Below are 23447 nucleotides of genomic sequence, written 5' to 3'. Positions count from 1 at the left end.
TTTCCCATACGGATGAAGCATCCTTTGTACAAAAAGGAACAAGAAGAGATCCGAGAAACAAGATCTGCAACCCGGGCCCGCCAAGAAAAGAAAGGACCCACGCTGTGAGCAAACTGATGATCAGGTAGTTAGGCCGCAGGTGCAGTGAGCGACAGCAGGTGGTTGGCGGCCAGGTTTTGCACTTCTACCGACAGGACCCCCGGACTTCGCGAACATTCCACTGCTCACCGGGGCAGCCAGCCTGCCCGGGAGCGCGTCACCACAGAAACGGAATCCACATGAGGCTGCCAGGGCAGGATGTAATTACCTGAGGACGGGGCAAACATTCTCACCCCGACGAGAAGGGCACTCCTGGGGTCTTCAAAGGGCGGCTGGGCCAGGGCCTCCCGGCGGGCACACTTCAGACCTGGCTGCGAAGGCCTCGGATAACGCACGGCTCCCCAGAGCGGGGGTGCTGCTTATAAAAGCATCCCCGGGGGCCTGGGCCCCAGGAGGGAGACGGGAGGGAAGCCGGAGGGCAGCGCGCAGATCGGGCCATGCTGGCCGCCTCCATCCTCCGTCGGAGCCTGCTGCTCTGCTGGCTCGCTGCCCCCCGGGCCGCCGGGCCAGAGCCACTGTTCCACAGCAGGGACCGCTCGGACCTGGAGCCGCCCCCGCTGCGCCGGGCCCAGCCCATCGCGGACGTCCTCGCCGCGCAGGTAGGAGGAGCCCCGGCACCAGCGGCACGCACGTGCACACGGGGGCACGTGCGCGGGCGGACACGTGCACGGTGAACCCTAGCACACGCAGGCAGGTGCGCACAGGGGCACGCGCACAGGTGAACCCTGGCACACGCAGGCACGTGCACACGCCGGCAGGTGCACACGGGGGCACGTGCGCCGGCGGACCCGTGCACGTGCAAACCTGCGCACACGCAGGCACGTGCACACTAGGACACGTGCAGAGCTGGGCACATGCATGCGCGGGCACGCGCACACGCAGGTCCGTGCACACCCACGCCGCCTCAGGTCGGGGGCGAAGGGCCTCCCGCAGACGACCCATAACCACGGGCTGGCCGTGCCGCACGACACGGGTGACCACGCCCCGTGGCTGCAGACACGCGTAGCGACACACAGGCCCCCCGCCCGCCCATTCCGTAAACCCCACACACCCGCGCCCCACCGCTCGCCGCCTCTCTCCGCAGCGCTTCCTGTCCAAGTACGGATGGACCGACGCGCCCCCCGGGCCCGGCTCCCGGACCCCCGGCCCCGCCGCGCCGCCCGCGGGCCCCCGGGCCGCCGCCCTGGCCGAGGCCGTGCGCAGGTTCCAGAAGGTCAACGCGCTGCCTGCGAGCGGGCGGCTGGACGCCGCCACGCTGGCGGCCATGAACAGGCCGCGCTGCGGCGTCCCCGACACGCGGCCGCCGGTGTCCCCGCCGCCCCGGGTGCGGCCCAAGCGCTTCGCGCGGCCGCTACGGCCACGGAGCCCGCGGCCCGAGGACGCCGCGCCCCGCGGGGACACCCGGGCGTTCGCCAAGAGGACGCTGACGTGGCGGCTGCTGGGGGAGGGCGCCAGCGGCCAGCTGTCCGTGGACGAGCAGCGGCACATCCTCAGACTGGCCTTCAGGATGTGGAGCGAGGTGACACCGCTGGACTTCCGGGAGGACCTCGCCGCCCCCGGGGCCGCGGTGGACATAAAACTGGGGTTCGGACGAGGTGAGAAGGAAGAAGGCGGCGAGCCAAGCCTGGGCTCCCGGTCACCGGCTCCCACGGCCGCAGGCAGGGTCCGGTTAGCATAGGGAGCCCCGCCCTGGTCACCTGTCCAGCGGTCCCAGGACCGCTGCCTCCCGGGGTGTCCCGAGATGGCCCCTGGCGGCGGCGTGGTCATGTCGTAAACCCTGTGTAGGCGCTTCAGTACAGCTCACCGGGAAGGGTGCGGGCACGCCACCCTGCACAGGACGGGGGGCAGGGGGAGTCACATAGGGACATCAGTGAAGGCCCCTCACTGCTGGTCTTGGAGCAGGTCAGCCCAGTGAGCATTGCGGCAGGGAGCGAGCTCAGCAGGGTACGAGCCAGGGCACTGACCCCTCCTAGCCAGGTGGGTTTGGACAAAGTAACTTCTCTGCAGGCGCCCCCGCTGGGATCGAGGGGTGCTAGGGGCTGCCCTGCTGACTCCCTTGACTCCCTGCTGTGAGAAGTCCCCAGCACTCCTGCAAGGGGACGTGATCATTGGGCTGCACCTTCTTCCTGTCCTGACCCGTCCGCTGTTAGGATCCAACTCAGATCTCGTCTTTTGATAGCACCCCCATGCCCCGCACCCTTCTCTGGGCTCCCACAGAGTCTGCGTGTTTAGTGTTTAGACTTCAAAACGCTGTGGCGCAGGCGAGTTGTGGCTTCCGCTCCTGGACTACAAGCTCCTCGAGGCCGTGACCGTTTTGGGGAACGTGTCTGTGCTCCCTGTCCCCTTGCCAGGCCGGCACCTGGGCTGTCCCCGGGTTTTTGATGGCAGCGGGCAGGAGTTTGCACACGCCTGGCGCCTGGGCGACATCCACTTTGACGATGATGAGCACTTCACACCTCCCAGCAGTGATGCGGGCATCAGCCTTCTCAAAGTAAGTGGTCTCGGGCCGCGGGGAGTGACCGGGCAGAGGGCGGTGCAGGGTGGGCTGGAGTTCAGGGAAGAGCGGACAGCCTTCTTTCGGGAAGGTTCCCCGATTTTCACCATCGTCCCCCTTCCCCTTGGCGAGGCCCGCCGCTGGCAGGCGCTCGGACGCCCACGGTCGGCACTGCACCCGTGGTTTGTGTCCCCTTCTAGGTGGCCGTCCATGAAATTGGCCACGTACTCGGCCTGCCTCACACGTACAGGACAGGATCCGTAATGCGGCCGAATTATACTCCCCAGGAGCCTGCGTTTGAGCTGGACTGGTCGGACAGAAAAGCCATTCAGAAGCTGTACGGTAAGACTGTTCTGGGAGATCCTCCTCAGAGCTCCCAGAGGACACTCAACAGGACCCCGCTCCCTATCGGGAGGCCGGGCCCCCCAAGAGCACCCAGCAGTAGCTGCCTTCTAGCTCGAGGATGCAGGTGGCCACCGGCATGGATATTCCCTCCTGTGGCCTCTGCTTCACGTGCTACATCACATCTCTGGGAGGAAGGAGCAGGGCTTGGCGGTTTTCCAAACAGCACTGGGCCGCCCAAGGGGTGGCCTCCCCCCTCCCCCCGGGAGCTATAGATCCCGGAGGCCCCAGGGAGAAGGTGCCCCAGGGAGAAGGTTCCTGCCGTCCCAAAGCAAAGAGCAGGGAGGATCAACTTTCACCTCTAATTGTTCAGGCTAAGGTGTGAGTGGTTAGTTAACTGAAGTGACTAATGGCTTAGCCTGGAGGCTGAAGGGAAAGCGAGCTGCCCTCCCCTTTTCCACCGAACACAGAGACCACCCCTCTTCTGTTCCACTCGGGCCCTGTGTTCTTGGCCCTGGGCCTCTCGGGAGAGTAAGCGGTGCCAGGACGGCACGTGTTTCCCTCGGAGGCGGTCTTACTCTGGTGTGTGCCCAGAACCAAGCTTCTTGCCTCTAATGAGGTCAGGCCAGCCGTCAGGAGGCATCAGCTGTGGTGAAGGTGATCACATGACCAGCATCCGCATGGAGACACTTAGAGGCCCGGGAGCGCCTCTAAGAGAACCTCTAAGAGAACCTCTGAGAGAACCAAGATGAGCCGGGACAGCCCACGTGAGCCCGCAGTGCTGCAGGCCCCCCTCCTCTCCACCTCCGGGCAGGCCTCCTTCCAGCCTTGTGTGGCGTCTTGCTTTAAGACCGTTGAAGAGACGGGCGCTTGGTTGGCTCAGTCAGTCAAGCGTCCAGCGTCAGCTCAGATCACGATCTCGCGGTTCGTGGGTTCGAGCCCCGTGTCGGGCTCCGTGCTGACAGCTCGGAGCCTGGAGCCTGCTTCCCGTTCTGCGTCTTCCGCTCTCTCTGCTCCTCCCCGTCTCGCGCACGTGCTCTTTCTCTCTCAAAAATAAACACTAAAAAAAAAAAAAGTTTAATCGAAAACCCCAGCTTTGCAATGGTCTCTATTTGAATCACACGTGAAAGTAGCAACAGGTGGTTTTTGCCCCAGGTGACAGGGGACTTTTTTTTTTCCGAAGGTTCATGTGAAGGATCGTTTGATACCGCATTTGACTGGATTCGCAAAGAGAGAAACCAATACGGAGCAGTGATGATGAGGTTTAGCACGTATTTCTTCCGCAACGGCTGGTACTGGCTTTACGAAAATCGCAACAGCCGGACACGCTACGGGGACCCCATCCCGATCCTCAGTGGCTGGCGCGGAATCCCAACACAAAACATAGACGCTTTTGTCCACCTCTGGACGTGGAGAAGAGACGAACGCTACTTCTTTAAAGGTAGAGGTTCTCCCGGATGGCTCGATTTCTTGTATCACACAGGCGCACTCGGAACCAGGGCTTTGAGCCCCGTGCCAGGGAATCTTCTAGTGCTCTTGCAGTGACTCACCTGACTGGCTTGTCCCACCGGACTGTAAGTTCTGAGCACAGGGTATGAAGGCGCCGAATGCGTCGCATGAACAAATGAATGAGTGAACCGGCTGTGCCAGGCAGAGGTGGCTGCCCGAGACCTGTAAGAAAGGGGACCCCGACAGCAGTTTTAGCTAACTCTTCCTCTGGAGAGGAGGAGCCTTAGAAGCCCCCCGCTAGAAGTCTGTGGTGAAGGAGAGCAGATAAGGTGACCACGGCCACCTGGAACCAGAGGCTGGAGCCACCCAGAAGTCAGGGCTTTTGACCCAGACCCGGAGGCCGTGTGGGACCCCGGGAGCCCCGCCGGGACAGCGGGGATGTGACGGGGGAAGTGTGGACGGGGGTGGGGGATGGGGTGTAAGACACAGGAAGCGGAAGCAAGGCTTTAGAGGGAGGGGAAAAGATGTCTGAGACAGCTGAACCCGCGGGGTTCAGGGGCAGGGCACTCACACGGGACGAGATTAGGTTGGAAAGACAGGGTCAGCCTGAGCCCCGAGAGCCTCGAGCACCGTGGCCCGGAGCTGGCCTTCAGCCAGCAGGCAGTGAGGCGTCGGTGGCAGTTTCTGAGCAGGGAGGATCAGCGTGTTGCTGGGAGGCAGAGACCGAGGCGGGGGTCTGGGGTCGGCGGACGCGCCGAGAAGACAGGCCGGGACCGTCCTGCCGCTCCCCTCACAGGCCGCCTTGCCCGGGGCCTCTGCCCGTGTCACGGAGGCTGGCTGTTTGCAAACCAAATGCCCGGAGTCTAAGCACAAGCAAGATTCTGTGGCTGCTTTTTCTTTCCCTTCCCAGAACTGCCCCAGAGGTAAGCCGTGTGCCCTCGGTCTGCCTGAGCCCTGGCAATAGGACCCTCTGGCCTTAAATGGCTCAGGAGTCAGAGAGGCAAGAGCCAAACCCAAAGGAAGCTGTGTGCAGATTTTGCCGCAAGAAACCAGTGCATGAATCTGGCCTTAATTTTCTTTACATCGCACAAAGGAAGAATGGAGTGCAGTTACAGAAACAAATTGCCCAGGGCGGACTTGTCTAGTTCAGGGCTCTCAGAGTTGGAAGCACATCTCTCAGGGTCCTAAGAAGTCCTGGACGAGAGCTTCCACGGGCAACAAAGACTCTTCGTTACAGAATTAGGTCATCGTGGGGGACTGCTGTAATAACACGTGTATTTTAGTCTCGGAGCTGTAAAAAACCTCTTAACTGGCCGAGAATACTTTAAATTCAGATTTTCCAGTTAGAGTGAACTGTGCCACTGGCTGGACAAACGTCACTGTTTTCTGTCAAAGGCAAACCTTTTGGGGACGGGGGTAGAAGCAGGAGCCGAGGGCGAGAGGGAGCTCGCGTGGGCGGCTGCTACGGAACGGAACTGATTGTGATGTGACGTAGGTTGTGAACACAAAAACCTCTAGCTCAGTGGATTTATTCTAGTGTATGCTGACCATATGCCAGGGTTCGGGATGAGCAACAGAAGAGTCCTGTGCTGTTTCAGAGCACGAAATAGGCATCTGGATCGTGAACTGAAACAGAGCAACATTACAAGCCGTGCCTTCACAGGACAGAGGGTAGAGTCGCTGGGGTGGGATAAGGGAGTCTCGGGCCGCACCGGTCCCACCTGGGCCGCGAATCCGGATGAAGTGCTTCAGCGCTTCTCTGGTGTCCTCATTTGTACAACCGAGATGGTAGTCGAACTGCAGAATTCTACAACCCTGACAAAAAGCTGGGGTGCCTGGCTGGCTTAGTTGGTAGAGCATGTGACTCTTGATCGCGGGGTTGAGTTTAATCCCCCCCTGGGTGTAGAGATTACTTAAAATCTTTAAAAGACCTGATCATAAGCATCATGATTGTTTTCTGTAAAAAGAGGGCTTATATTTATTATGGTGGGAAAACGATTCAGGGCAACCCCTGGGATCCTAACACGTAAAAGGAAGATCATGAGACTACATAGGAAGAAGGGAAAAAAACAGAAGATGCTTATGTGAAAAAGACCGTACGATTTGTCATTTTGTTTTTGCTTTTGATGAGCACCAGGGGGCCGGCGTGCCCTGCAAAAGGCAACCAACATCTTAATAGCGGCAATGATTGTCAGAACCGATCTAGAAGTAATTCAAGACCTGGAGAATCATTCACTTGAGTGGAGGCTTCACTCAGAGGCTGAGGTCCTGCCTTCTTCTGGGGTCATGGCGAAACATCACGGTTGGCGGAGACCTAGATTGAAAGTGGGCCTCTTTGTCGTCCATAATTAAATGGTAATAAGCCATATAAGCATGCTTTGTTTGGCTCTCAGGAAATCAGTACTGGAGATACGACAGCGACAAGGATCAGGCCTACACAGAAGATGAACAAGGGAGAAGCTACCCCAGATTGATTTCGGAAGGATTTCCTGGCATTCCAAGTCCTCTGGACACTGCCTTTTATGACCGAAGAAAACAGTTAATTTACTTCTTCAAAGAGTCCCTCGTAAGTAGAGGCTTTCCAGCTTGGTGTGGCTCCTATCACCCCCTGAGGTTTGTCAGAGGGCCGAGTTGTTAAAAGCTGTTCTCAATTGCCTCGGCCCTGTATGACCATGGTGGGTCCCATCATGTGGAAAATTAAGAAATTCAAGCCCAGAGAATTTGGTGCAAAGCTACAGATTTACTTAGCTCATTCCTAAAATTAATCTAAAAATCAATGGTTTTCAGAAATGCCGGTCTCACTTTCTTACTTGCTTTGCAGGTGTTTGCATTTGATGTCAACAGAAATCAAGTACTTGATTCTTATCCAATGAAGATTACTGAGGTATTTCCAGGAATAGAGCCACAAAACCATCCTTTCAGAAATATAGATTCAGCCTATTACTCCTACGCACACAACTCCATTTTCTTGCTCAAAGGCAATGTGTACTGGAAAGTGGTTAATGCCAAGGACAAACAGCACCAGCCTTGGCTTCCTTCAAATGGCTTATTTCCAAAGCAGCCCATCTCAGGGAGGTGGTTTGACATTTGTGACGTCCATGCCTCCACCCTGAACATGTAAGGAGAAAAACAGGCAAGTGGAGAAAGGGATTTCTCTTCTGAGAGAAAGTCGGATCTTTTACAAAGAAAATAAACCAGATCTTTAGTAACCGAAACAAATAGGGCTAAAACCCAGTGGAAAAAGCTATTACCTGAACTTTTCAAATACGTGGTTTAGAAGTCCGTTTTACAGGCCAAAAAAAAAATTACCAAATGATTTTAGGACATTTTTAGGAAAGGTTAAAAAAAAAATCCTGACACATCCCTGTCCTTCTGCCACCCGTCACCCCTGTACCGATTTCATGGCTGGATGGGAACGTAGCCGTGGCCAAAGGATCCAATCACGGAAGGAGATACGGCTCCCTGAACACAGAAGCGGTGTTACTGCCCTGAAAACATAGGGATTCATCGGAAAAGCTCCACTACGGCGCTCCACACTTGCTGGCGTGGCAACTTACGTTTCCCTCACGGACAGCATATGGAAGGTTTCCCCACGCATTTCTCTCCATCTTCACAACTCCGTCGGAGTACCAAGGCCCACACTACTTTGCACATTTCTAGTCCTAGAAACTGAAGTTCACCGTTGTGTCCTTCCCAGCAGGGTCAACGCGGTGGCTGCTGGCGACCCCTGCCTCTGACTCCAGCCCCAGGGCCCTGGCACCTTCTCTCCATCCCTGCCCTGAAATTAACTGAAAAACAAGTCGTCTCAATGACCAGGCCACAAATAGCACAATTCTGCCCACCTACCAGCCAAAGCTCAAGCACTTTAAGAAGCACTCAATTAAAATCAGCAAATTACAACAGTTAGACAGACTTTTTTTCTCCCCCTGTAGGGAACGTTCATATTCTTGTTTCGACAAGTGAAGACGGCTAGACTTGCCATCTTCTTGCTTAGAAACGAATATTCCTCGACCAAAAGGCTGTTCAGCCAAGGAGAGGCCGGAAGACAAGACCAGGAACGCGACATCCTGATGCCAGCTTACTTCAAAACTGGATCTTCTCGGGGGAAGTGTGCGGGCTGGACCAGTGAGGACAGCACTCGCCGCAGGGGAAGCGGAGGGACGGCTGTCCCGACGGACGATGTCTGCTTTTGTACATCTGTTTCACGACTTAGTTAAAACTTTAAATGCCTCAGTGGTTTTTGAGAACGGATGCACATCTGTCCCAAGGAAACGCAAACCAGATAACAAAGAAGTAGACAAAGGACAGGGCCAGTGACAGTCCCGTCAAGCTGGGACAGGTGTCAACTCACCGCCAAGGAAAACACCTGAAAATCTCGGCACGCTTTCGAGAAAGCACTTTGTAAAGGGCCAGCTTTATTCCAGACAACTTTCCGGTACGGTTCAGATTCCTCCAGAGGGCACGGCCACTGAGCGGAGGGGCTACTGGCCCAGGCGCAGGGGCTGCGGGAGGCACTGAAGGTCGGGGGTGAGCCCGCACTCAGGGCCAGGCCGACGGACGTGGCGGCAGAGCGGGCTCCCGTCTACACGTCCCAGCCGTCAACCCGACGGGAGACGGCATGCCCGATTTCTGTTCCGTTTCCGTGAAACGGAGGCTGTGGTGCCAGGGCAGGTAGGCAGCGCGAGGTGGGCACGGAGAAAGCAGAGCTCGCGCGGGTGCCCAGACGAGAGCCGTGCGTGACAGTTGCAAGCAGCGTCCCGTTGAATGGCAGAGATTTTTAATGTTTTAATCTTCACTTTGGAAGATTGATTAAACCAGTTCAAATCAAAACTCAAAGTGCAGAATGTGAAATTCAGGAAAAAGAGCAGACATTTTAAATAAATAATTTATTTATTCAAAATAGTTTTCTTACCTTATTCACAGTTTCCAGTTTACAATGAAAGAAAGAGGGAGCAGTACCTATCCTCGATCAGCCGTCCTAGCCAGTCAGAGAGAAGCGGGCGCTCTCAGAGCGCGCCCCGAACTCAACACCGCGGGGCCCGCGACACGGGGGGAGGGCGGGCCGCCTTCCGTGCGACCGGGAAGCGCCGTAGATGCGGGATGTTTCTTGAACCCACCTGAACCACTAAAGGCATCTGGATCCAAGTTCCCCTGACCACGGTAACATCATCCAAAATAATTCTATCTTAAACCCATGGAGCCCAACAGACTTGAAACCGGTTTACAAGTGCACCTGCATCACAGCAAGGGTGTGAACACGGAGGCACCACGTGTGTCTCTGAAAAACCAACGCCAGGGGCTTTCAGTCTGGTTCTGCCTTCACTTCAAATGAAGCAAGGAACTCAACCACGATGTGTCCGTGACGGGAAAAGAGAACTGTGTTTCCACTGCTGTGCCTGTCTTTAGTGACAGGAGAGTCTTTCCCTCCTATTTAATGACACGAAGCACCGAATGGACAAACCGGCCCCCAAGAGCAGAAGGCACTGACAGCGTCTCTGCGGACGGAGCTTCGGGCCCGAGTCACTGGCCGCCACTGCCGCCGCGAGCAAGCTGATCCAGCAACTGGATGAGGACGTCGATCCTTTCCAGAAGAGTGGAGTTTCTGTTAGCGGTAGCTCTCAAAAGCTGGGAGTAAATCTGCTTGTTGGTTTTGAGGACTACATCCTCTTCAGTATTACTGCCGCGTTAAAACAAAAACAAAACAGAAGCGCACAGTGAGGTCCACCGACGACCCAGAAAGAAACCCAAATAAGCAGTCCCAGACCGTCTCTGCCACAGGGAAGCGGGTGGTCCGTTAAGGCCTATTCCGTGCTTACCTTCTCGCAGCCACTGTTCCCAGGCCCGTTTTTAGATATTTACTTCAATACGTCAATTAAAACCAAGGTTCGTTCTCTTCACAAATATCTGAGTGCCTACTATGTACTGGGAACTGCTCGTGGCCGTGAACAAAACACACCAGGCAGAGTCCCTGTGCTCACGGCATCTGCGGGCTACTGAGGTAGCAGTGGGCGGGGGGGTGGAGGGGGGAGTGCATTAAACAAGAAGAAAACGGCATGTCCGATGATATGCTACGATGAAAATCCAGCCCGGGGCAGCCTGGGGCCTGGAAAGCTACCCAGGATTTCCTCCCTCCTCCGTGCTGAGCCTGACACCCCTCAGCCCTGTTAACGAGCACACATGTAACGCGACTGTGGGGAGGTCTTCCCTGGAGAACCCTCTGTAGAACCTCATTTCTCTTCTCCCTCTTATTCCAACTTCTTTAATCAGGCAAATCTCTCTTCCTCTCAAAACCACCCACGGCACAGTAAAGTGATGGTTTAAAATGCATTCACTATGTACAGTTTGGGCCTAAGATGGCTAGGTTTTAGTTCTGGGCTGGGGTTGACATTTGCAAAACCTCTGACAATCTCACAAGAAATTTAAACTCCTTTCTGGGGGCTCCCGGGTGGCTCAGTCAATTAAGCGTCCGACTTCGGGTCAGGTCATGGTCTCGCAGTCCGTGAGTTCGAGCCCCTCGTCGGGATGAGATCATGACCTGAGCCAAAGTCGGACGCTTAACCGACTGAGCCACCCAGGCCCCAGCCCCACTCCCCCCGCCAAAAAACCATTTCTAACAGAACCACATGGTTGTCATAAGAGGAAATTGTCATAAAAGGATTCAAAGAAAATTAAAATTTTTTATTTAAAAAGAGTTTTAAATTTATTTTGAGAGAGAGATACAGTGCAAGCAAGGGAGGGGCAGAGAGAGAGGGAGAGAATCTCGAGCAGGCTCCGTGCTGCCCGTGTATAGCCAATGTGGGGCCAATGTGGGGCATGAAACCACGAGATCATGACCTGAGCCGAAACCAAGAGTCGACGCTTAACCAACTGAGCCACCCAGACACCTGAAAAAATTAAGATTTTTAACTACTAAGCTCAGTTTTTCTTTTTCTTTTTTTAAAGCACAGGTGGGGTGGGTAGAAAATAATCAACAAACAGAAACCTACTAGCATTTCCTTTCTTTTCAAGTCTAGCTCTGATCTCCTTTTACTGCAGACAGAAACGCTCCCGGACTCCTGGTGAGGTACCAGGGCCACAGCACAGGTCTCCCTCCTAGCGATAAGCTCACGTGTATCTCCTGTGCCGGCCAGTGACACACAAGAGACACACTGACTTAGGAACCAGTCTGTTTTGGAGCCCTATCAACATAGTAACTGTATGCACACAAATACCACATTTAACAGTCTTCAATAAATTTTGAAAAAATTAACACAAATTAGAGCAAGAGGACTTCATGCATCCTACCCAAAAACTTTAAGCAGTTTTTTTTGACAGGATATTAATAACCTGAGAAGACGGGTCAGAAGACCCTCCACTAAAATAAAACTACTTAGGCCACACACAGAGGAGAGGACAGGTATGTTTACAAAAGGTACCATAGGACGGAACTGTCACCCGTTGGCCAATTACTCAGACCACCAATTTGCGAAAACCCACAAAGAGCTGGTGGTTCTCACACATATTTATGTCGCCACCTTGTGGAAACCAATAAAACATTTCAAAATTTACCCACTGCCATTAAACAGGAAAAGCGCTAACTTTTTCAACTGCGTGTGTCACGGTCCCCTCCGCCTTCTCCTCCTCTGGTTCTTCAGAAGGTGGGGTGTCTGCCAACCGCTGGCCAGACCACCACCCCCTGCTGAGAAGCAGGGACAGGGCGGAGAGGGCGCCCGACGCTGAGTGCTCCGCCCCACAAACGCTCTCCTTAAGGCCACAGAGGATTGTTTGGAAGCATTTACTGGAGGCGTTTCTGCTCAGACGGAGACCGCTAGAGCATCATTCCCACCCTTAGGACAAACCCAACAGCACAAAGCAGGACAAACTACCACTTCAGGAGTTCGGGACTGCTGGAATCTATCAAAGGGTTGGGGCTGCTGGGCCACCGAGGCTGCAGACTAAGGACAGGCAGGGAGAGGGAGAAGTACTTCCTGGCCTGCGGCAGACGCCGAAACTGCTAGGGATTTAGCTACAACAGTGAACGAGCCGGGAGAGGCCGAGTGAGGGAGCGTGGGGCCCCTGGGAGCTGCAGGTATAGGATGAGGTCACCTGGCCTTGGAGGCTTTTCTTCAAGGACCCCACCAGATGCTCACATAAAAAACCTGGTGAGAGCCCTAAAAAAAGGCCCTTCGTGTGGGCCGGGCAACGGGACCAGCTACGGCTACAAGACGGGCAGGCAACCCCACCCAGATCCTCCTCTCCAGGGAATGGTCAATGTTTATAGCAGCACTCCCAACGATAGCCAAATTATGGAAAGAGCCCAAATGCCCATCAACTGACGAATGGAGAGAGATGCTGTGGTTTATATACACAACGGAATACTACTTGGCAATGAGAAAGAAGGAAATCTGGCCATTTGTAGCAACGTGGAGGGACCTGGAGGGTATTAGGCTAAGTGAAATAAGTCAGGCAGAGAAAGACAGATACCGTATGTTTTCACTCATATATGGATCCTGAGAAAATTAAGAGAAGACCATGGGGGAGGGAAAGGGGAAAAAAAAAGTTACAGAGAGGGAGGGAGGCAAACCATAAGAGACTCTTAAATACAGAGAACAAACAGGGTTGATGGGGGATGGGGGAGAGGGGAAAATGGGTGATGGGCATTGAGGAGGTCACTTGTTGGGATGAGCACTGGGTGTTATATGGAAACCAATCTGACAATAAACTGTATTAAAAAAATAAAAATAGGGGCGCCTGGGTGGCTCAGTCGGTTAAGCGGCCGACTTCAGCTCAGGTCACGATCTCGCGGTCCGTGAGTTCGAGCCCCGCGTCGGGCTCTGTGCTGACCGCTCAGAGCCTGGAGCCTGTTTCAGATTCTGTGTCTCCCTCTCTCTCTGACCCTCCCCCGTTCATGCTCTGTCTCTGTCTCAAAAATAAAGAAACGTTAAAAAAAAAAAAATTTTTAAAAAGCAAGCCTTAATCTGCAGGGTGGAGTCGGAGCGGGTAGGAGGGCGAGGGGGGCAACAAGGCACGTCAGCCTTCGGGCACTGGGGAGAGTCGATGCAGACAGAGCAGTGAATGGTGGGGGGGAGGTGGGCACACTCTTCCCCTGGGGCAGGGGCAGTGTGAGGCCCAACGCTGAGACTCAGAGACCCAGTTTCTGCCTAAGAGAGGTTTACCCAAACTAAAGGAGAAGGCCTGGCCAACGCCCTTCCCGCCGCAACAGACTAGACGCACCGAAGGCCAAGTAGGAACGGAACACGGACTCCGGACTAGAGCTAAGAGGGTGCAGACAGAGCCTCTCTGAAGTACCACACACCTTCCTCATGAAAATGCTAAAACGAAAGGTGGAGTAGACGGTAAGAAAGACGTCAGGAGACCCGCTCCACACTAAGCCCAGGCACTGCTCGAGAACTTGAAGCCTGTGATTAGTGAAAAAGTAACCGTGGTGACCAAAAAAAATCTCAATCACAGCTCAGCTCCAGACTAGGAAACTGAACTCAACCCCCCTTCCTAAAGGTGTAAAAACTCCTGAGAGATGAAAATGATGCCCCTCAGTCTGAGATGTCCAGTTTCCCACAATTAAGAGATGGAGAAAGGTAAGGAAACCACACGTGTAAGACAGCAGAACCAGACTCAGACGACACGGATGCTGGAGCTCTCCGACAGGGGATTTAGAAGGACAGGGATCACTATGTCAAAAGGCTCAAATGGAAAACAATACGTAAGAACAGACTGGCTAACTTCAGCAGAGAGGTGGAACCCACACAAAGAACCCAGTAAGAATAGCAGAAATGAGCACAGTAAACAGAATGCCTTCATCAAGTTCAACTGTAAGTGACTAAAATCAAGAATCAGCGAACCTGAAGATAGGTTAACAGAAATCACACGGAACCCTTGCTGCCCCGAAAAAGGGTGCAAAGGCAAGGGAACACATAACAGCTACGCAGAAGATCAGTCTAGCACAGGAACAGCTGGAACCACGGAGAAACAGGAGACAATGGAGCAGGAGAAATACGAACACGGAAGAGGGAAGAAACCATCACAAGGCACCCAGGAACGACAGGTTCAAACTGCTGGGGGAGGGGCGCCTGGGTGGCTCAGTCAGTTGAGCGTCCAACTTCGGCTCAGGTCATGATCTCACCGTCTGTGAGTTTGAGCCCGGCATTGGGCTGTGTGCTGACAGCTCAGAGTCTGGAGCCTGCTTCTGTTTCTGTGTCTCTCTCTCTCTCTGCCCCTCCCCTGCTCATGCTCTATCAAAAATAAATAAACATTAGAAAAAAATTAAAAAAAAAAAATCAATACAACCGATGAATTCCTAACCAAACTGACCAAGGTGGGGGCGGGGGGGGGCGGGGGGGGCGGGGATCAAAGTTGCCAATATCAGGAATGAAAAAAAGCTAGCACTACAAACACCTTTAGACATTAGCAGGATAATAAGTGAATACTGTGAACCTATACATCTGACAATAGACAAAAAGACTTTCATTCACTCAGAAAATTTTACCTATGAAAAGAAGCTAAACTCTTTGTGCAAAATTTTCAATAAAGCCAACTCTAGGTTAAGGTACTTTCACTGGTAAATTCTAACAAAGCTTTAGGGAAGAAACAGTTCTACACTTCTAAAAATCAGATGAGGAAACACGGGCACACTGATTTCATGAGGCCAGCAGGCTCTACTCCCAAAAGCAGACAAAACCACTAACAGGAGAGAATCATCCCACAAACACACACAAAAATCGAGTATTAGTACACGAAACCCCAGGGATATTAAGAAGAATGATGAATCCCAACCAAGTGTGGTGTATATCAGGGATGCAAAGCTGCTTTAACCTTAAAAAAAAAAAAAAACAAACAAAACACAAAAACTCTCAATGAGCCCCACATTAACACACTGAAGAAGGAAAACAATGTGGTCATTTCAATGCTTAGACCAGAAGCATCTAACAAAAATTCAACATCCACTAATGATAAAAGTTAGGAACAGAGAGGAACATTCTCAACTTAAAAAAAATTTTTTTAAGTTTATTTGAGACAGAGACAGTGTGAGTGGGGGAGGGGCAAAGGGCGGGGTGGGGGGCAGTGAGAGAGAATCCCAAGCAGGCTCGGTGCCACCAGCTAGAGCAGAGCCCGACACGGGGCTCAAACTCACAAAACTGTGAGATCACATGACCTGAGCTGAAACCAAGGGTCAGACGCTTAATTCATTGAACCATCCAGGCACCCCAGAACATTCTCAACCTGATTAAGGGCATTTATAAAAAACCCACAGGTGATGCTACACTTAATGGTAAAAGACAGCACGCTTTCTCCCTGAAATCCTGGGGCTGACCACAAACAGGCAGCAAAAGAGAATTCTTGAAGTGACAGAGCGGTTCCGGATGGTGATTTTGGCAGGAGACACAGTTCTCTAAGTGTTTGTTAAAGCCTGAAGAACTGTATGCCACAAAAAGTAAATTTTACTATGTATAAATTAAAACAAATATAGATCGGGCTCTGTGCTGACAGCTCAGAGCCTGGAGCCTGCTTCAGATTCTCTGTCTCCCTTTCTCTCTGCCCCTCCCCTGTTCACCTGCTGCCTCTCTCTCAAAGATAAATAAACATTAAAAAAATAATAATAAAAAAAGATAAAGTAAATATAGAGACAAAAATTACCTGTATCTGAAGATTATAAATTGGTAAAATATGCATGGATAACTGACAATGTATGTGTTAAGATGAATGATTTTTTTTCCCTTATTTTCCGAGTTTTGTAATATGGCCAGGTTGTACGTATATTTTAAAAGGAAAGACATTATTGGGGCTCCTGAGTGGCTCAGTCGGTTAAGTGTCCGACATCGGCTCAGGTCATGATCTCACAGTCCAGTCTGTGGATTTCAGCCCCGCGTCGGGGCTCCGTGCTGACAGCTCAGAGCCTGGAGCCTGCTTCGGGTTCTGTGTCTCCCTCTCTGCTCCTCCCCTGCTCGTACTCTGTGTGTCTCTCACTCAAAGATAAATGAACATTAAAAAAAAAATTAATAGGGGCGCCTGGGTGGCGCAGTCGGTTAAGTGTCCGACTTCAGCCAGGTCACGATCTCGCGGTACGGGAGTTCGAGCCCCGCGTCAGGCTCTGGGCGGATGGCTCGGAGCCTGGAGCCTGTTTCCGATTCTGTGTCTCCCTCTCTCTCTGCCCCTCCCCCATTCATGCTCTGTCTCTCTCTGTCCCAAAAATAAATAAACGTTGAAAAAAAAAATTTTTTTTAAATAAAAAAAAAAAAAATTAATAAAAAAAGACATTATTTATGTTACCTTCCTGATCCAGTACTCACTGCTAGAATTCTAAGTTAAATTAATAATGCCAATATAAGAAGTCTGGTAAAACAACAGAATTGTATAAGCTGATACAGGTGTAGAAGAACATTTTTTGCCGAGACGTTCACTCTTTTCACCAAGTTCTTGGGCATTACAAGGATTCTGACACTCTGTCATCTGCTTCCTTTCTACTGGTGCATTTGGTGCCGGTATCAAAACTGTAGTCCTGACTTCCCATTTAAAGACAATGCTCAGAAGGGTTACTAGAAACAGTCGAGGTCTTCACTCCAGGGTCATTCACCTCTCTCAGGGCAAATATTAAAACCAATAGGGTATTTACTCTTGGAAGCAAGATCTGTTTCTACAGTTTCGCTGTATCATAGGCCACACTGCGAGGAGTCTCATCTGGTTTAACAGATCACAGCACCACTTAAATCCCTAGTCGCCCACATACAAAACAAGAACAAATACAACCTATCCTTTCCCGGGGTCGGTAGAAATTACGTCTCTACAAAGTAAGGTGCTAGAGAAGAAACTTCCAGAGAACAATTCCATTTACCTCATTTTCTTCTTAGTTGAAGACAGCAGTTTGATGGACTGAAGGAGAAGGAATGACAACCGAGATTCAAATATACTGAGGAGCTTGATCACTTCTTCTCGACTGAGACCAGGCGAAGGATCAGCGGCTGGAGCGCTCTCGTCACTCTTCGGCTACCAACGACAAAAGGTCACTTCACCTCAGCTAGCGGACGATCACGGCTCCGCACCCAGGGATGGGGCTGCGGTGCTGTCCACCCAGTAAACGTTTTAGCCAAAAAACAAAACAAACCAAAAGCAGACCCGAGGTCATCTTCCCCCAGGCACAGCCCGTCGGTGGCAGGGGCCCTGGCGAGCCCCTCATCCTGGAGATCATCCGACAGACTAAAAGCGGAGAAAAATGTCTCACACCTAACAGGCACTTATGTAGGAATTAATCCTGAATGGAAACCTACTTCCCCCGAGTGCACACTGACGGAGCAGGAAGAAAACGGATGCTCGACGGGGTGTGACAGAACAGGGCTGGACAGGCTGGCGTGCGATGGGGACTCGGGGAAGCTTTTCGCCCCAGCAGAAGGTGGCATGAATGCTGGAAAGCCAGGCAAACCAGAGATGCTTTCCAAGGAGCTTGCTGAAGCCCATTCATCGTTCAACTGCTCCCTGGCAGTTTACCGGAAGTTATAAAAGAGCTACGTGCCTCTTTCTTAAAAAACAAACACAACTGGGGCGCCTGGGCGGCTCAGTCGGTTCAGTGTCGGACTCTTGACTTGGACTCACACGATCTCACGGTCTGTGAGTTCGAGCCCCGCATCGGGATGCTCTGAATTCACTCTCTCCCTGCCCCTCTGGCACTTGTTCTCTCTCTCAAAAAAAAACTTAAAAAAAACCAACAACCAGTAACTTCCTTTAAAAAAACAAAACAAAACCAGAACAATGATAAAAAAGACAACACACACACACACACACACAAAAAAACCATAAAAGAAAACAGAGACGTTACACTATCAGAGCCTTACTAAGGTCTACGTGGTTAAAGAAAAAAGTATTTAACACAAAGCTATAGTTCCAACTTAAAGAGTTTAATAATTCCACCAAGAAAATATAATACATCACTGTTAATGTGTTTTTATGCAAAGCACATATATGTATGCATACGTTTATATATGCATATACACACACAATATACATACCTCACCCCCACCATACGCCCACTATATACATTCACCATTTAGCTTAAGGCACACAAAAACCAAAGATAAATACTTCTCCATTTACCTGGTCAAATTCCTCTACAAGCTCCTTTCTGATGAGCTGGAATGCGTGTTTAGTTCTCACCATTATATCAAGAGCCCCAGATAGTGTTTTCAATTTTCCAACGTTGCTATTCTGACCTACAGTATGAAGCACAAAATGATCATCCCTTTCAATATAAATCTAGAAACCATTCCAATGTCAATGTATTACTGAACGTTGATTTTCGAATCCCGTAAAGGTAGCTCATGAGAATCTCAACAGGTTTTCTCAATCCAGCTTTTAGTAATTATCCCTAGACAAAGCAAAAATCACAACGGTCTCCCTGCTGCACCATTTGGTTCTGTGAGGGTGACAACCCAACCTCCCTGAAAGACCTGAGTGTTAAGGCAAAGAAACCAGCTGGAAGCAAATGTTTCTATTCTATTCTCTCTCTCTCTCTCTCTCTCTCCCTCTCGCGCGTGCGCTCTCTCTCTCTCTATATATATATATTTTTTTTGGTACTCAATTTTTAAAGGGAAATTAACCATACTTATCCTATCTCAGCAAATTTGTTCCCACTACCTACTGCTTTTATGAAACTGATGCCTGCTCTCTCGAAGGAATTCAAACATGGCAGAAAATTCAAAGATGTAAATCAAGAAAGGTCACCCAAAACCCACTCCCAGAGAGTGTGGCGGTTAACCCTGCCGTAGGATGGCAAAATGTTAACAGACGTACTCTCAGTAAACAGGATTTTTAAAACCGGCTTTGAACAGGCCATGCTTTCACAGATGCGCCAAGTCTAAATCAGAGCCGGGTGAGAGACTTCCTCCCGGCCACCCGCACCCCGCCCGCAGTGCCGCGACTTCCTTGTGCATCCTTCAGGGGACACGCCACTGGAAGAGTCCCTCCACGTGGGTAAGTAGCACGTTTGTTTTAACTTTATACAAGAAAACAACTGAAAGAAAACCAAATGAGCAGCCGTACTTCAAATGAACGTGTGTCTCTACCGCACGAGAGCTAGGTCTCCAGGGACCCCTCTGCACAAGGGAGCAGGTGGGCGCGAGTGAGAGAACGCGGCAAACACCCTCTGTGTGCGGCAGCAGCTTCCTCCCTGCAGTGGCTGAGCCCGGACAGAGCGGGTGCGCTCGCTTTCGTCCAGCCCTTCCCTTCCCACGGATCTGTGCCCTGCGCGGGCCTACGGTTCTGCTGCCACAATCCACCGCTGCCCGTACCCACCGCGTTTCAAGGGGTTCACTGCTCCGTTACCACCGCTTCTCCCTTCCTAAGTCATTCGTGATGATTTAATCTCTGATGGTCTCAACTGACTTGCCCCATTTTTTCAAATAAGGGAGCGGGGGCTACGTTTCACTATTTCTATGAAATAAATAGGTCACTGAACGTAATCAAATCCATTTTCTAAACTTCAAAAAGTGCAGAGACTTCTGGCCCCTACCCAAAGTCATCAACTATGGCAAATTAAAAAGAAAACGTTATTTATAATCAAGAGAGATCTCCGGGTCTGCCTCACTCTAAGAGGATCCCACACTAAGTCGATGCCCACAAACACGAGAAATGAAAACGTAAGACTTACTGGTCATCTGAAACTCTGCAAACGCCACTCTTTCTAACTGCACTCTAAGTAGTTCACAAGGAGCATCTTTCAGAAGCTGAAAAAGCTTAACAGCTTTGCTATAATGAAGATCTGCGAGCACCCGGTGCTGCTTCCTAAGATGTTCATCACCAACCTAGAATCAAAAACAATCCTAAGCCTTGAGTTATTTCACAGTATTTCAGTTATTTCACAATAACTACTTAACTAAGTCTCTGGATCACTAAACGTTAGTGTTGTTTCTCTAGAAGTCTTCAACGGTGTTAGCTCTTACGTTTAGGTGTTTAATTCGCTTTTGGTTAATTTTTGTATACGATGTGAGGTAGGAGTCCAAGTTCATTCTTCTGGCATGTGGACATCCAGCTGTGCCAGCACCATGTGCTGAAAAGAAAATTCTTTCCCCATCACGTGGTCTTGGAACGCTAAGGCTTGCTTCTGCCTTGGGGATATTAGGCCACCTGGACACGCCTGAATTTTGATTAGGACCTCCCGGGGCAAGGGCTAGAGAGTCCAGGGACAGTGGAACATGAAGAGAAATCCTCTGTGGTTAAGCTGGACCTCAAAAGGACAATATTCTCAGGCTGAGGGTACCCAGAACGCAGCCTATGCCCAAGGGACTGCAAGATAAATTATCTTGGTCCTGAGCAAAAAAAAAAAAAACAAAACAAACAAATTTTAAAAAAGGGGGGGGGGGAGGGGAAACAACCAAACAAAAAACATCCCTGAGAAACTTCCAACACAAGACTCCTGGTAGAAGCCACACAACCTCTCTGGAGGAATGCACCATCAACCTGGGCTGCAACGGATTCTTAAGACACACATGCATCTGAGTACCGGGATTCATGTACCAGGCTGTTCACAGCTATCAATAATTAATGAAAAATAATAAATAATTAACAATCACAGATTATTCCTAATAGCCTCAAACTGAAACGACCCAAAAGTTCAGGAATCACAGAGAGGATAAACAAACTGAGGTACAGTCATTAAATGAGCGCTACTGAACTAGAAAATGCACTGACCAGAAGGAATCTCACTAACACAGTGTCCAGGGAAAGGCAATAAACCACAGAAGACTGTGTACAGTATGATTTGATCTATAAAGTTCACAACCAGGTAAAATGTAAACACACTGTTTTAAGTGGTCCAACAGGGTACATAACGGAAAAGTCCAGGACGGCAGTTACTCTGGGTGGGTGTGGAGGGAGACTCAGCAGGGAGGGGGAGCACACAGAGGAGACCTAACTGGGTCAACTAATACCCACTCAACTTATAAGAGGAAAAAATTCAGCGCAGGCAAGAGGGAAAAATTACCTACACTCCAAATTATTTTAAAGCAGCTAACAGAACACATGGCATTACAAACACACACTGAAATGTAAGACCAACACCCAGAACGCTTCTAAATGGACTTGGCATCGAACGGAGGTTGGAAAGGCAGTACCTGATTTCTCAGACAACTGTGGTACATGGACGCCAGCCTGTGATGGATGGTCGCAGCTCGATACTGACAAAGAGGCTGTCGAGCAGAAACGGAGTCCACATCACAGTGTTTCAGGGACTTCATCATAGCCTCACTGACTTCTTTTTCGATCTGGGTTTTTTTTTAAGGGGGAGGAGAAAACAATGACAAGCCTGTAATCTTAAAAGTATTTAAATACTGCTTTTTAAGGAAAATATGTTCAGTATCTGTTAAAGGCTGAAAGTTGCAGGCTTCTTTTATAGCCCAGCAAGTATTATTACCTGCTCTTGAGCTTTTCTAGATAATGGCGCGTAGTCTTGCTGTAGAGTTGCCATAGTAAAGTAAGTAGTGGACAGTTCCCAATTCACTGAATCCCAAACAGCTGGGTGTATGTCTCGCGTTCCCAGGGACCTTAGAGCTTTCAAATAGTAATCAACAGCCTGTGCAGGGAGGGAAAGACACAGTTCTTACTCAGTTTAAATCTATGCCAACAGCATATTAAAAATAAAACATCCTTGGGGCGCCTGGGTGGCTCAGTCGGTTGGGCGGCCGACTTCGGCTCAGGTCATGATCTCGCAGTCCGGGAGTTCGAGCCCCGTGTCGGGCTCTGTGCTGACAGCTTGGAGCCTGGAGCCTGTTTCAGATTCTTTGTCTCCCTCTCTCTGACCCTCCCCCATTCATGCTCTGTCTCTGTCTCAAAAATAAATAAGCGTTAAAAAAAAAAAAATTAAAAAAATAAAATCAAATAAAACATCCTTTAAAGTCACCCAGATGTTGATTTGATCTGGGGACAATTTACAGAAGGGCAATATTATGAAAGGAAAAAACGATCTATGAAACGGTTTCAATGAAGAAAAGCTACTTAACGTGGCTGGCCGCATGCCAGTCCACGTTTCCATGGCAAGTCCCTTAGCCTTGGTGCTTTCTGACTTCTGCTCATGCATGAGGATGCATTTTCTTCCTTTGGTTTTTCTTTCTTTTTTTTTTTCTATAGTTTTTTTTTTTTAAACGTTTGTGTATTTTCGAGACAGACAGAGAGAGAGAGACAGAGCATGAGCAGGGGAGGGGCAGAGAGAGGGGGAGACACAAAACCCGAAGCAGGCTCCAGGCTCTGAGGTGTCAGCACAGAGCCCGACGGGGCTCGAACTCCCGAACCAAGAGATTATGACCTGAGCTGAAGTCGGACGCTCAACCGGCTAAGCCACCCAGGTGCCCCTGGTTTTTCTCCTTCTTAAACAAAAATTTGTTTAACTAGTAAACGAGAAAAACTAACTAGAAGAGTCTAAGGATAAAAAATCACTGCTACCTGACTATAAAAAAGCAACTCCCCATACCCCCTGCCTGAAAGACATGCTCATTACATTTAAGCAAATAAAATCACATTTAATTCCACCGCCCAGCAATAATTTCTGCATGTCTTGTAACTATCTACTCTCTGTGTATCTGTAAAGTGGGGAAAAAAAAACCCTGAAATACAGTCACTTTCCCTTTACAACCTCGCATGCCGTGACCATGTTTCACTAGCATGCTCTGAGAGCTCTGAAGTACTTGTTAAGGGAGCGCGCCTGTTCCTTCCCCCTCTCCTACGCTGCAGGTAATTTGATAGACAAACTCAATTTTTAAATTTCATAAAAATGTAAAATTTGAAATTTCTTACATCTTAACCATTTTTTTTTAACGTGCACCAATTTTTTGGCCAAGATTACTTGCTTTTTTTTCTATCGGGGCAGTTCATTCTCAATGATTATCTTATTTTTGAAGTAAGTACCATGCCCAGTGTGGGGCTCGAACTCACAGCCCCAACATCAAGAGTAGTGTGCTTTACCGACTTAGCCAGTCAGGCGCCCCTTTCAACGGTTCTTAACTCTTCCCTATATATGAAGGATTTATTAACCTCTGATCTGTCGTAGGTTACAAATATTTTTACTAGACTGTGGTGTGCTTTTCAATTT

The 23447-nt window shown here is 50.5% G+C and overlaps 2 protein-coding genes across 3 annotated transcripts in view; one reads left to right on the top strand and one right to left on the bottom strand.

Moving 5' to 3' along the window:
- Positions 1-310: 310 nt before the first annotated feature.
- MMP21 (matrix metallopeptidase 21) lies at positions 311-7678 on the top strand. The gene is made up of 7 exons (XM_043597826.1): positions 311-698; positions 1184-1694; positions 2451-2590; positions 2794-2935; positions 4119-4376; positions 6778-6950; positions 7206-7678. The coding sequence occupies exons 1-7, from the start codon at positions 537-539 to the stop codon at positions 7503-7505; spliced, it is 1686 nt and encodes a 561-aa protein (XP_043453761.1). The 5' UTR covers positions 311-536; the 3' UTR covers positions 7506-7678.
- A 1573-nt stretch (positions 7679-9251) lies between these two features.
- The window catches only part of EDRF1 (erythroid differentiation regulatory factor 1), a 39534-nt gene continuing 25338 nt past the window's right edge, over positions 9252-23447 (bottom strand). For both annotated transcript variants that reach the window (XM_043597824.1, XM_043597825.1), the window contains 6 exons: positions 21777-21935; positions 21478-21627; positions 20016-20169; positions 18464-18579; positions 17211-17362; positions 9252-10061 (listed from right to left, as the gene is read on the bottom strand). In XM_043597824.1, coding sequence (XP_043453759.1) covers positions 9905-10061; positions 17211-17362; positions 18464-18579; positions 20016-20169; positions 21478-21627; positions 21777-21935 — 888 coding nt within the window. In that variant the 3' untranslated portion in view covers positions 9252-9904. The remainder of the gene's footprint in view (positions 10062-17210; positions 17363-18463; positions 18580-20015; positions 20170-21477; positions 21628-21776; positions 21936-23447) is intronic.

This window comes from Prionailurus bengalensis, chromosome D2, assembly GCF_016509475.1.
Source record: "Prionailurus bengalensis isolate Pbe53 chromosome D2, Fcat_Pben_1.1_paternal_pri, whole genome shotgun sequence".
In the NCBI taxonomy this organism is placed as follows: domain Eukaryota; kingdom Metazoa; phylum Chordata; class Mammalia; order Carnivora; family Felidae; genus Prionailurus; species Prionailurus bengalensis.
This window is presented reverse-complemented; position numbering and strand designations above follow the sequence as displayed.